Source organism: Pygocentrus nattereri, chromosome 2, assembly GCF_015220715.1.
Source record: "Pygocentrus nattereri isolate fPygNat1 chromosome 2, fPygNat1.pri, whole genome shotgun sequence".
Taxonomy (NCBI): Eukaryota; Metazoa; Chordata; class Actinopteri; order Characiformes; family Serrasalmidae; genus Pygocentrus; species Pygocentrus nattereri.
The window spans coordinates 52,399,620-52,414,385 of record NC_051212.1 but is presented as its reverse complement, the minus strand read 5'-3'; the positions used below and the strand labels follow the sequence as shown (position 1 = coordinate 52,414,385).

The following is a 14,766-nucleotide window of genomic DNA, read 5'->3' as shown; positions in this document are numbered from 1 at the left end:
TGTATGTGGTGTTTCACTTCACGGACGGGTTAAATTTCCCCGTTTGTGGGACTAAAAAGCGTCAATTAATTTTGTATTGCAAAGCTCTTAGACTAATGCATAATAAGTACGCCCACCAACTCTGTTCTTCAACTGAAGATTATGATTTAGAATCTAAACCCTAGCCCTCTGTTGTTTTTCTTTTTTCTTTTCTTCTGTATTCTAGTTATTTATGTTCTTCTTTTGTTGCACCCATAATTTTTCCTTTCCTTGCAGTACTCTTTTAAATGGCATCTTTTTGTATGTATGCATGTTCTTTGTACAATAAAGCTAAAAAAGAAAAACGTTATCTGGGAAAAGCACTCAATGTTCAGTGTCAGAGTCCGTGCGCTAGATGGCGCTGTTGAGGAGAACTCCAAAACAAGTCAAGTTCGTTTTATTTTGGTCTTTGATTCCGTATTTTCATATCATTTTCATATAAGCGATTTTAAAATTCATTTTTATTTCATTTTTCTAATTAAATTTACATTCAGTTGTATCAGTTCGCTTCACTCGTAGCAGCAGGGATCGCGTTTTTAGCGCAGCATTTTAATGTTTCACGGGTCTAAAATTCTCAACAGGATCACAATCACAACAGGAAAATAGTTGAGAAAGTACATTTGTTTTTTTGCCATTTCGGCCAGTTTTACAAGCAGTTATTTTAATTCTATAATTCAAACTTTATTCATTTTTTAATAACCGTTCACGCTCAAAAAGTTGACCATCTCCTTTTTCGCAAAGACTCTTTAAATGACGTTTCACATCACGGCCAATCAAAACGCGCTGCTCCACACGCCCCGCCCCCAGCCAAAGGACATGGCTGCAGAGTGTTTACTTGCGAGGAAAGTAGAAAGTAAATGAACAAACGAGGAATCTTTCCGTAATCTGGAGGGGTTCGGTCCGGTTCCGTCCATTTACTGCAGAGCTGAGTAAGTCCGTGCGTCACTCATGTCAAACTTCTAATCTGACCAGTGGACTACTTTACACAGGGCTGAGCTAAAAGACGCCCTGACTGTGAGGTAAAAGGGGAATTTCACCGAATTTTCAAAAAATTCTACATAATTTAATGTTTAAGATGTGAACAAAGTCATTCAGAGTGGTTTGGTGTGCGGCGAGCCGTTCTAGAGAAACATGCCAAGTCAGAATCGTCCACAGTGCTGGTGATAGGAACCAGACGTCCATTTCTAAAAGCACATCGTTTTATAATATTATGATTTGTGATAAAGTTTTGGCCTAAAATGTATTTTCATCCATTTATTTGAATGCATTCATGGCCGAGGACAAAGTAGTCTCCAAAGAACGCTTAACCTTCCTAGATTTGACCGTTTTAGCATCATCATTACATATAAAACCTCAGAAGACGTGTGGGTTCTCTGGTGGTTCTGGATAGTAAATAAAATGGCTATATTTGTGTTGTAGACATGATGACGTCTGGTTCCCATCACCACCACTGTAAAGAGATCCAAGTCTCTACAATCAACCGCTTCACACCGTTTGTTTACATCTCAAAGACTGAATTATTGAATTTTGAAACATTGGTGGAATTCCCCTTTAAGCTAGATGAGGAAAAAATGTTTCAATGTCATTGCCAGGTGTCCAAAGTGCACTTCTGACCCCCAGTCATGCGCCTCTTGGCCTCCTTGCTGACCCCTTGCCCTGGTGGTCCTGCTTTTCTCACCCTGTTGAGGAGAGCATCTTCAGGGACCATGCAGATAAAAGACCCCCTCAACTTCTGGGGCGGCCGAAGGGTGGAGCTCAGCGACGTGACGGGTTTGGAGCCAGTTTATGAGCCCGCGACAGGTAACCATTCGTTTCAGACTGCTTAAAACATCTGATTAGTGGCTCATTGCACAACTGGACTTTGTCTGGGACTCATGTGACCAGGTGCTCTTTGGTTCTTTGCTCAGTTCACAAGTGTGGATCACCGAACGACCTTTAAGTGGAAATGCATCATAATTGATGTGGTTTTCTGTGTGTGAAGGACGTGTACTGTGCCAGCTGCAGCCATGCAAAGCAGCCCAGGTTGATGAGGCTGTGAGGAGCGCCTGCTCTGCTTTCTCAGCATGGAGAAAGATGGCCGGCATGGAGAGAGCAAGGGTCATGCTGGAGACGGCCAGACTGATTGAGGTGAGCTCAGCCAAAGGACCTCTACATAAAGAACGTCTCGTCTTTGTCGCCTCAATTCCAGCGTTTCGCAAACATATTCGGTTCTGGAACGGTTGATGGAACCGAGCGGAGTGGAAATGACTCTCTGTGAACAAGGAAATTTAACGCTAAAGCAATTTTACCTGTTGAAGCCCCTCTGTCACATCAGAGAAAGCAGTAATCCAGTTAAAGCAGGCATTGTGTTGAAGTTCAGGTCAATGCCGAGCCGTCTTAAGCATCATTTTCCCTACCGCTTATCTTGCCTGCTGTGTCGGTTTGATTAAAGGTTTATCCAAAGGCCACACTGGGACTTCATAATGGAGGCATAAGCATTGAATGACGTTTAAAAAGCAGCATTAAAGCATTTCTAAACAGCTTATGTCAGTATTTATGACACACCAAAGGTTTTTAAGTTAATACAGTATTATTAATTTCATAAAATGTCAACACTAAACAAGTAGCGTCATTCCCCACTTTGTAGTTCTACAGTTACAGACTATAGTCCATCTGTTTCTCTGCATACTTTGTTACCGTGTGCTTCAATAGTCAGGAGCCCCACAGAGCAGGTATTATTACGAGTGGATCAGACGCAGCAGTGCTGCTGGAGTTTTAAACACCTCAGTGTCACTGCTGGACTGAGAACGGTCCACCCACCAAAAACCACTAGCGTCCTGTGACCACGGATGAAGGGCCAGAGCAGGTACTATTTGGGTGGTGGATCATTCACAGCACTGCAGTGATACAGACATGGTGGTGGTGTGTTAGTGTGTGTTGGTGAAATCTCGAGCTATACCACGAACCCTTCGAGCTTCAAGTACAGCTCAACCACCATCCTTCAAGCGCGTGGAAGACGAGTGTCGAGAATGCTCTCTGTACTGGCACCCTGGTGGTAGAATGAACTCCCACTGGCCGCAGACTGAAGACTGTCTCTTCACACAGCACTTAAATGAGCTTTGAATTATAAGCTGCACTTATTTATTATATTTTACTGTAATGCACTGTGTATTGTAGTTTACTGTATTGTATTGCATTGAACAACTCTAACCTATTGGTAACTAGCACAGATACTTTCTCTAGATAGACAAAGCACTTCTTGTAAGTCGCTGTGGATAAGAGCGTCTGCTAAACGCTGTAAATGTCGCGCTGGTACGCGAGTTTTTAAATGCCTCAGTGTCGCTGCTGGACTGAGACCCCACGTTTTGTCTAGAGCGCTGTGGGATCAGTACCAGCGTTAAAAGACTGGTGATGATGGGATAAAACGTATAGGTGCACCCCTCTTACCTATTTGAAACCCCAGATGGTACAAAACCACCAAAATGAAAGCACGTTCCCAGTACAAGACGCAAAGTCTTGGGAACTACGTTAAAGGAAGCATCAGTAAAACACAGAATACAAAAACACTCCCAGTACAAGCAATTAAACACAACGCCTTAGGCTCCTCCCCTCAACTACACCAGTCAGGCCTCTGATTGGTCAGAGCACATACACCTGTGAAGGGAGAGAGACACACACAAAAAACCCCAACATACACATAACAATGACCAACACAAACTGCAGTGACCGAGGAGCTGTCATCTCTGACTGTACATCTGCAAGGTGGACCAACAAGGTAGGAGTGTGGACAGTGTTTGAAAACTCCAGCAGCACTGCTGTGTCTGGTCCACTCGTACCAGCGCAACACACACTGACACATCACCACCACACCAGAGTTACTGCAGTGCTGAGAATGATCCACCACCCAAATAGTACCTGCTCTGTGAGGGTCAATGGGGGCCCTGACCTCTGAAGAACAGGGTAACAGAGTATCAGAGAAACAGATGGACTACAGTCTGTAACTGTAGAACTACAAAGAGCTCCTGTTTGGTCAGTGGAGCTGATAAAAATGGACAATGAGTGTAGAAACAAGGAGGTGGGTTTAATGAAGCAGCTGGTCAGTGTACAGTATGTTTTAATTTAGGCCTCTGCATTTAAGCTTTTAGTTCGGGAGCAGTGCCTCATAAGAGTGTTGTAAAAGGAACTTTGTACACTGTAAATGAAGGACACGTTAATACAGTGACATTTACTTCATAAGCATCGTCTATCTTGCAAATGCTGATATAAGCTATTCATAAATACTCATGTCTTGCTTTTTACATGTTTAATGTGTATGTATGTGTTATAAGTGTTGCTGTTTGTTCTGAGGATAGAAAAGAAGAGAAGATATTGCCGAAGTTGAGGTGGTCAACAACGGCAAGTCCATCACCGAAGCTCGACTGGACGTGGACTCGGCCCGATTGTGCATTGAATATTTTGCAGGGCTGGCCACTAATATGTCAGGTTGGTTAACTGTCTGAATGTGGTATGTTTAAAAGAATCTTACAGATGGAGGCTGTCACTGGACACTTTATTGGAAACACCTCCTGTGTCGCTTCACATTGCTGGTGTACAGTTAGAGATGCCAGCTCATGATGCGCAGCTCGTGTTAGCCATCATTTGGTCCTTCATCAGTGGTCAGTTTCTGACAACAGAGCCTTTCCTGGCTGGATATTTTTGGACGGTGGTCCACCCTTATCCTAGTAGTGCTCTAGGGTTGACCGATATGATGAAAGTTTATCGTTATCATGATTAAATAAGTCACAATATGCTTTCCTGAGAACACTGATCATGTCTCGTTTTAGTATCAGGCCTGTTTAGTTCGTATTTTATTGCACTGCAGTTCGTACAAACCCAATACCAATGAAGTTGGGACGTTGTGTAAAACAAATAAAAACAGAATACAATGATCTGCAAATCCTTTTCAACCTATATTCAATTGAATACACTACAAAGAGAAGATATTTAGTGTCCAAACGGATAAACTTTATTGTTTTTTGGAAGTGCAAAATACGACAACGGACACCCCGGACTGTTGAGCAACTGAAGTTGTACATCAAGCAAGAATGAGAAAGAATTCCACCTACAAAGCTTCAACAATTAGTGTCCTCAGTTCACAAACGCTTATTGAGTGTTAAAGGAAAGGTGATGTAACACAGTGGTAAACACGCCCCTGTCCCAACTTCTTTGGAACATGTTGCAGGCATCAAATTCAAAATGAGTGAATATTTGCAAAAAACAATAAAGTTTATCCGTTTGAACATTAAATATTCAATTGAATACAGGTTGAAAAGGATTTGCAGATCATCGTATTCTGTTTTTATTTGTTTTACACAACGTCCCAATTTCATTGGAATTGGGGCTGTAAAACATTTTGATTCATTGTAGTTGTAGGTTATTATTATTATTATTATAATAAAATAAATACTTTTTGTATGTGGCACTACAGGTTCTATTTCGTCTGTTCCAACTTACTAAATCTCAAAATAACTAATTATTGTGTATTGTGAAAATGTTTGAATACAATATTTTTGCGATTTTTTTTGAGACACTGACCCACACTAATAATATCTGGTCAACAGCTGTGTGTTGGGGTACCGTGATGTATGAGGTAGAGGGGGCTGTGCATCGAATGTGCTACAGTGTGTAACTGTACTCCTCATAAATGAGCTCATAAATTAGACTGTCAGTTGTCATGTATCATTAGTTTCTGGTAGCCCTGGGTTAGAAATGCATGCTATTTAGTTGTAGTGTCTAAATGATGTATATACTGCTGTCAGCGCAAACTGCAAACCGTTAAGCGTCTTGTCTCATATGCTGTAGGTCCCTGTAGTTGTGTGTAGTAACTGTACGTAATGGTTACCTTTCTTAGGGCAACATGTTCAGTTACCAGGAGGATCGTTTGCTTACACACGCAGAGAGCCTCTTGGGGTGTGTGTGGGAATCGGAGCCTGGAACTACCCATTTCAGATCGCTGCCTGGAAATCAGCCCCAGCTATTGCCTGTGGTATGTAAAGAGAAAGGCTTTGTGCACTTCTTATCATTAAAACACTGTCCATGCATTTGGCCTTTGGAGTAGTTTGGTATAAAATCACAATTACACACGTTTCCCCTCACCCAAAAGTAGCTGATCAGCCAAGACACGATTGCATAGGCTATGAACGAATGTGAACGAACCGGCGTCCTGAAATGACCCACATGACCCCATCCTACTCAGTAACATCACGCAACTGAATCACTGCATCATCAGCACAAACTAACGAGCAGAACGAGCTTCGCTGAGAAGATCATTACCTCTGATCAGCTCTCAGCTTCGTTATTAGAGCCAGACGAAGGAGAAAAAGGTGAAACGAGCTGCTTTTCCACCATTTACAGGCTTTAACGTCTGTTTGGTGCTGCTGCCATGGTAACACTGAATGGTGGCACATGCACAGTGGCCAAAAAGCACATAAATTCATATATAATTTTATACCTCTCTGAAATTCTGGAAGAACCAATAAGCTACTCCCCTCATATTGCATTATTTGGTGTTGCACCGCCAAATACACCAAACAAAATCATTCTAAATCCAACATATTTAGCCTTTTGTACTTTGCTAGGCAGGCGATTAATACTGCCTAGGTGGAAGGACCCTCATCCCCCACATTATTCTCAGTGGATCAAAGAAATTATGCAGTATCTCAGGCTAGCGAAGAGAAGATACTCTCTTCAACTATCTGTACAGAGATTTTATAGGGTGTGGCAACCCATCCTGACATATGTGGATAAAATGGAAGCCAAAAATGTAGCTCAATAATATGTATTTATTTCAAGTTACAATAGCACAGTTTTTATATAATGTTGGAATTTACTCAGCTTTGTCTTATTGATGTTGGTTTGGAGCAGGGAGTGTCAAATTCAACCACTTATAGTATATCAATATATCTAATACAAATATATCAGTACTGCAATGGCAAAAAATAGGCAGTGAATACTTGAATGATTCAAAAATAATTTTACGGAACAACAAATTGTTATATATAGATTTATGTTATAAATAGACCACATAAGCTGCAGCTCACTATTAAACCTCTTTGCCATTTTTTTTTTGTGCTGTCCCATAAATTGTCGTTGGGGACTGGGTGGGAGCTCACTTTGCATTACACTGCATGCTGGGTGAAACTAATATTAATAGAAAACTAAAACAACTTTGTGGGCCATATAGGATTGTGCCACAGGCCTGACTTGGCCCGCAGGCCTTGTGTTGGACACATGGGGTATGGAGGGTGGGTGGGATGGGTGGGCTTGGAGGTATGGGACTGTTTATCTTTTGTATATTGTGAAATCTGTAACAAAAAGGCCTTAAAACAAAAGGCATGCAGTCTAGCCCAGTGCTTGGGCGATCGACTTCATTTGGGAGGGAAAATAGTTTGATGTTTTTGTAAATTATTGCTTTAAAATAGGAAGTGTGTTAGAGTGGGCTTGATTCTAGATGACCACTGGGCTGCTTTCTGTCTCCACCCTGAACTTTCCTCAGGGAACTCGATGGTGTTTAAGCCGTCTCCGGTGACCCCGGTGAGCGCGGTGCTGCTGGCTGAGATCTATGCTCAGGCTGGGGTTCCTGAGGGCCTGTTCAACGTGGTGCAGGGAACTCAGGAGACAGGAACTCTGCTCTGCCATCATCCCTCAGTGGCCAAGGTCTCCTTTACAGGGAGCGTGCCTACAGGCAAGAAGGTACCAAGAAGTGAAGGACTGAAGTACGTTTTTTGATGCAAAGTAGGGGTACACTCTTAAAAAAAATAGTTCTTCAAGGGTTCTTCAGAGGAGAAAATGGTTCTGTAGAACCATGAACACTCAAAAGAGCCCTTTGCATGATCAAAAGGTGCTTTGCATTGTGAAAGTGTTCTTCAGATTGAGATGGAGAGTGTGCTGTAGACGATAGGAGGACCCTTCTTGGTGCTATAAGGAATCCTTCAGAAAGGTTCTATATAGAATAATCTACAGCACATTCTCCATCAATCTGAAGAACGCTTTGATGATGCGAAGAACCTTTTAATCATGCAGAAGGTTCTTTGAGTGTTCATGGTTCTGTAAAGAACCTTGGAAGAACCTTCTTTTTTTAAGAGTGTATATTCCTGTAGCTAAACTGGTAGAGTGCGGTGTTATTCCAACATCAAAGTTATGGGTTTGATTTAAAAACAAACAAATCTTTCTTTTTACTGTATGTTACGTTGGAAAAGTGTCAACTGAATAATGAATTTCTATAAATCTAAATATATTGTGAGGGTTTTTATGCCTTTGTGTAAAGCTGAGCGTAGTCCACTGTTGTGCTAATTTGGCATGGCTGAAATAATTGAACTTACTGTAAAGAAATGATGCAGTTTCTTTGCGCAGTTTCTGACCGTTTCCGACAAAATATTGACCATAATATGAAAAACAAAACTTAACAAAAACTGTTCCTTTTTGGAAAATAAAACTAAAACGAATGAAAGCGTCTGAAATCCAACTGAAACTGAAAACCAATTTGGAAAACTAAATTAAATTTTATGATGATGTTAAAGCCATAATAACTGTGGACTGAACTTTTTTTTTTTTTTTAAGTTGTGAGGGCTTCAATTCGATTTTAAACATTTAACTGCAAAGCACCTTTGATGAAATCTCAGATTTGTACAGCAGATGGTGTAGTACTGCCATGCTTAAACATATCAGCCTCTGTGGTTTGATAGGTTTGTAATTTGGTCTTGGACAAGAGAAACTGATCAGTCCATCATGTTAACATTTGCTGAAAGTGAATTTTGCTGTTTGGACTGAATTCACTGTTTGGAATAAATATCAGACTTGCTTTTGCTGATTTGAGACTTGACCCTTGACTCGGGGTACTGTTGATACTTTAGCGGCGGCTTGTTTGAATCTGTGAACATGTGCTTAAATGACAAACTCACCAGCATATAGTTTGAAGTTTTGGAGGTTGAATGGGATGTTTCTGCCTGTTCCCAAAGATAATGGAGATGGCCTCCAAAGGAGTGAAGCCAGTAACACTGGAGCTTGGTGGTAAATCTCCGCTGATCATCTTTGAGGACAGCGACCTGGAGAATGCCGTCAGGGGGGCGCTCATGGCCAACTTTCTGTCTCAGGGCCAGGTACTCGTGATTCTTTAAACAAGTTCCTCTCTCACACTTCGGCTGAACTGAAAAACAGTATAATGGTGGGTTTTCAACATGTTTTGATGATCACATGGGGATCATCGCTGCTGTCGGAATAAAACCTTGTATCTCCATTTTTATCATATTTCGGTTTTTGACATAGTTTGAAAGTGCCTGTTGCGCTTTACATTGTACGTAGATTTCATGATGAATGAATAAAAAGAGATAAACCTATAATGACTTAGACTCTGGTTCCATTGACTTGCATTAAAAGTGAGGCAGGTTTTTTTCTTCTCCTGTAAAGTTGTCAGTTTGGAGATACAAGGTTTTTTTCTTCTTCTTCTTCTTCTAGTTTGATGCTCATATGGAGATTAGACTTAATGTTGGGTGTCCCACATATTTTCATGCTGCGTCCATGTTGATGTTCAACAGTGCTCTGATAACACAAACTTGCTGGACTCTAATGGAAAGTCAAATTGGGGTTGTGTTGTCCAGTTACTCCGCTAATTTGCTCAGTTAAGCAAGCCATGTTCTTTCTAAGCCCTTTCCATTTATTTCTTCCTTTATTTCTTTCTCTTGTAGGTGTGCAGCAACGGAACCAGAGTGTTTGTCCATAGGCCGATTCTACCCCAGTTTTTGACGGAGGTGGTGCGGCGAACCAAAGCCATCCAGATCGGAGACCCTCTTCTGGAGGAAACCCGCATGGGAGCACTAGTCAGCCGGCCGCATCTGGACAAAGTGCTGGGATACGTGGAGCAGGCCAAGAAAGAGGTACAGCGGACATCTGCACATGAAGACCTGGTTTGATTTTTTTGCAGTTAAAATTTCAAAGCACACCCCCGGTACTGACTGTGCTCTTGTCAGGGAGCCAGAGTGCTGTGTGGAGGAGAGCCGTTCACACCAGCAGACCCAAAACTCAGAAACGGATATTACATGACTCCATGTGTGCTTGGTGAGTTCAAACGTTTCGCTACATCGCTTATCACTGTCTGGGACTAGGGCTGCACGATGATTGAACTGATAAAAATCCAATATTTGCAGTGTTTTCTGCAAAATACAAAGCAAAGATCCATGTTGGCAGCGTTTGCTCAAAGAACCAAAGTCCTGAAGTATCATCCGTTAAAGCTGGTGTACATTTGGTATTAGATCCATTCCAAAGGCTATGCTGCAGCTGAGAAAGGTTGCTCCTTAGTAAACCTGTCCTCTGAAGGCTCCTCATAAATACTACATATTGCATAAAACGTTATGGTCCTCCAAGGCTGCTCTGCCACGTCACGGAAGGAGTTGGTGGACAAATGGAGAAAATATTGCACTGCAAAAAATAAGATTACCTTATTTCTATATTTCTTGTAAGTAATTTTACTAAGTAAATCTATCTCACTATATTGGCAGACTATTTTGCGTGTTTTAAGAAATGTGCCGGAAACCTGTTACTTGAAAAAAATTACCTTAAACAAATAAATAATGTCTGGAAATCAGCTACATAACCTTATAATCAGCACACAACCCTCTCCAAAAAATGGGGGAAATATTAGATATATTGACTACATTTAAAATCATTTCACTTTACAAGATCCCATTTTTTGGTGCGTGTCGACGCGAAGGATAAGGTAGAAAGCAAAACGATGGCATGACTGATGTAGCGTGGCGGGCAAAACGGTTTGTTTCTAATTAATTAAATGCTCTCCTGCAAGCTAAAAACCACTAAACTCATCGAAAGCTGGTAAATTTGACAGCCCACCTTCGAATTTACCCTCTTAAACAGATACACAACTAAAGAAACGGCTTACTGTAAATTTTACTGGCCTGTTTAAACAATGTATCGTTGGTTTTATCCGTTGGCTTTCCTTGAACGTGATATCAGACAGGTGCCAGACAAAAGATCAAGAAGGACACTCTCGAGAATGGTCAGAATGTAGGATCTTTCTGATTGGAACAGTCTTGGAGGACGGAGCGCTCTAGAAATGCAGCCCAGAAGGAAAAGTATTTATGCCTCAGTATCTTGTGATACCAAATCTCTCTTTTTCTGTATTTCTGCCTCATCATCTGGATGCAGACAACTGCACAGACGACATGACGTGCGTGAGAGAGGAAATCTTTGGGCCTGTGATGTCTGTGTTGACCTTTGATACAGAGGTGGATGTTCTACAGAGGGCTAACGACACCACCATGGGCCTTGCTGCTGGAGTTTTCACCAAGTAAGGTGTTTTTTTTGTAACCTTGTTCGTTAAACAAGCACATTATTTACTTGGATAAGCACATTAATTAATTCAGTAAATGTTTCTTTCAAAGGTCAGCAAATTATCTGGGATAGCACTGCGTGTGTAAACAGATATTTTGCTTCTCGGCTAAAGGATGTAACCTACTAACATGGTTTTCCTTTCATTTCCTTTCAGTGCCCAGTTACTGCAGTATGCAGGAATATTTATGCATAATCAAACGGTTAACATATTGACAAAGTCCTTCCGACTGGTTTGGTATAAAGTGCTCTGTTTTAGGGAAACTGAAAGAGCCAGAATTGCTCACGGTGGCGGTGATGGGAACCAGACAGCTGAGGAGTTTGTCTCTAAAAGCTCCCTCACAGAAAGTTATGGCACGAAATGATTATGAATAGTGTCTGACGTATATTTTTGGTCTAAAATTGTAAGGGTCACAGAGTCGCAGATGAACGCAGATGAAAGACGAAAGTGATTTTAATAAGGTTAAATCCCGAGTCGTCACAAAAGGGGCAAAACATACACGTAATCCAAGTCCAAGCAAAGTTCACAAAAGACGAATCCAATAATACAGGCAAAGGTACACAAAGGGCGATGCAGAAGTCAGAAGCCAAACACGAATCACAAAGTCGAAAAACCATATATACCATCAAACGAAGAACGCCCAGTAAGTCTCTAAGAACAATACTTCGCAACGGACAAACTAAAAACCCAGGCTTAAGTACTCTGTGCTATGAGTCACCTGATGAGCAAGACGGGTGAACCCAGTCAGTAATCAGGAGACTGAGATCTCTGATAGGAGCGTTGTGTGGTCTCCTGTGAGCACTCCGTCACATGATCTCCAGAGTATTCTGGGAGATTGAGTCCACTTCCTCATTAGGAGGTCCTGACTGCGTGACAAAAACGTATTTTAATTAATTTATTCTAATCCAGTCAAGATGGAGGGATGCATGAAAGTCCCTGAAGAAGACTTATTATTGCAGATTTACTATTATTTTACCATCATGAAAGTTACATTAAAAAACTCAAGACACATGTAGGTTCATTGGTGGTTTTGGATAGTAAATGGAAAAATTTGCATTGTAGGCATCGGGAGCCTACAAAGCCTACAAATGATCCGTTTCTCATCAAACCACCCTGAATGACTCTGTATCTCAACCACTGTAATATACACCCATTTGTAAACTCCACTTTAGTGTAAAGTACGCTTATTTAGATTTATTACTGGCCGGGTAGTGTAATAGTTAGTTAAGAAGGGAACATAATTAAAAGTCAGTGTGTGTAAGACGTAGTAAGAGGTTTTATTATACGTGTTCTGACCCTAGAGACATTCAGAGAGCCCATCGTGTGATTGAGAATCTACAGGCTGGATCCTGTTTCATCAACAACTACAACATCACACCTGTGGAGGTGCCATTTGGAGGATATAAAGCGTCAGGTAATGGACCTCAGTGATCTTCTCAAGTTAGAATTTTTGAGTTTTAATTCTTCAAATTGACTGAAAGGTAAAACTACCACTGCTAAGCCTAATTTGGTCTACAAATGAAGTGGAACTGAGACTACTGTTCAGAAGTATAACCCATCAGACCGTATTTAAAGGGTATTTTTGTTCATGAATGCAAAATAATTAATTTCTTTCAACTGAAAAGGCCACCGTTTTAAGTGCAGAAGCTGGTGAAGATCAAAGTACTTTGATAAAGTATTATATGTTCTACTGATGATGCCCTCGTATCCATCTCTGGAAAGTCTGACAGTCTTAGAAACGTCCAGACGGGTGACAAAGGGACGAATAATGATGTAGAATTTTAACATCTGACGTAAAACCAGTTATAATGTCATTTAAATTCATAATCAAATATGAGTTTTCCGATCGTTCTCTGTCTTCTCTTATTGCAGGTATAGGACGCGAAAACGGCCAGGTTACAGTTGAATTCTACTCTCAGCTGAAGACTGTAGTGGTTGAGATGGGAGATGTGGACAGTCTCTTTTAGACATCAGCCAAACAGCATTAATTTTCCTCATCACTACTGAAGACTTGCTTTTCAGGCAGTTTTAACATAAACTGGAAGTTTAACTGCTTGATCACGTCTGGGTACAGTCAGCGTTCTTCAGCTGAAGATCAGCGCAAGGTGGTCTTGCAATCCTGAGAAAGAAGATGTCCAGAGTGCTTCATCTGATGACATTATGCCAGTGACAGCAGTGCTGCATGAAAGCTTTTCTTTAGCTCATAAGGTTCAGTGAAGTCCATAATTAGTGCAGTTCATTGTAAAGAATCGATTGATTTGATATGATTTACAATAACCAACATGATCAACCAATACAAGAATAATACATTTACTTAGAGATATCCCTAAATCATCTTAAAACTTTCTTTAAGATTGCACTTGATTGCAATTGATTGAAGTGCAGGAGGTTTGTTTATGGTTTAATGACCCCAACATACACATACAACCAACTGGTTTCTCTGTTTGCCTTATTTACGATCACTATGCACTAAAGAACTTAACTCCTTTTCAGTAATTTTAAATAGCATTTATAACCACTATTTTATACCCACAACTGCCCTAATCATTTTGAAACCATTCAAACATGTAAGTCTACAAAGAAATCCATATGAGGGATAATTTAAGTATTAAAAACCCAGTAATTCAGTAATTCTAACGCCTGGAACAATCTCAAAATCATAGAATATATCGCACTGTAGTTGCAATAAAATGAATAAATAAAATAATAAATAATACAATATAGTAATAAAATTACAATAAAGTTACAATGAAAGTGTGTATTTTTCTTGTTTTGTAGCAGTTACTTGTTTGCTTTGTCAAGGATGGCAGTAATGTTGGATGTGTGCATATAAAGGTAATGAAGCATTCCACTTTTTGGGAGGCACCAACACCAACTTTCAAATCTCTTGAGTCTTATAGCTTAGATTTGTAGTCTTACACAAAAGGTTTTGTTGATTTTCTATGTAAAAAGAAGTGAACATACTTATGTACATTTAAATGCACAGAAATTGTTTATTTTTATCATATCAGGGAAAAACACTATAGTGTAAAATCTATGACACATTTTATATTTTAGTTTTTTCCCAATATGTTAAACTCATATATACATAGATAAATAGAATGTATGCACCAAATTTTGCATGTAAATTCAATATTTGCTGCCAGAAGAGGATGTTTTACCTTATTTTCACTTTTTGAGGAGGTTTTGAGGAGGGTGTTTCAGTTGTTCATGTGTAGGGTATGAGCTTCCTGGTTTAAAAAAAAAAAGTGCCTTAACTAGTTTTCACGCAAATATTGTACTTCTCGAACACGACTTGTAATAAAAATGTTTTTAAAATGTTTTGTTGCAGACAGAAATGGAAAGACTAAAGACTTAATTATTAACTTCTATTTAATGAAGGAATTTTA

The 14,766-nt window shown here is 40.3% G+C and overlaps 1 protein-coding gene across 2 annotated transcripts; it reads left to right on the top strand.

Annotated features, from left to right (window-relative positions):
* Positions 1–811: 811 nt before the first annotated feature.
* Positions 812–14,126, top strand: aldh9a1b (aldehyde dehydrogenase 9 family, member A1b). Of its 2 annotated transcripts, none has more exons than XM_017703392.2 (12): positions 812–947; positions 1,611–1,818; positions 2,000–2,145; positions 4,350–4,479; positions 5,888–6,022; positions 7,532–7,728; positions 8,994–9,134; positions 9,720–9,908; positions 10,002–10,089; positions 11,194–11,335; positions 12,679–12,791; positions 13,250–14,126. In XM_017703392.2, exons 2-12 carry the CDS (start codon positions 1,641–1,643, stop codon positions 13,342–13,344), a joined length of 1,554 nt encoding a protein of 517 aa, XP_017558881.1. In that variant the 5' UTR covers positions 812–947; positions 1,611–1,640; the 3' UTR covers positions 13,345–14,126. The 2 variants fall into 2 exon arrangements, with proteins under 2 accessions (XP_017558881.1, XP_017558882.1); XM_017703393.2 differs by having other exon boundaries at positions 818–947; positions 1,639–1,818.
* Positions 14,127–14,766: the final 640 nt, after the last annotated feature.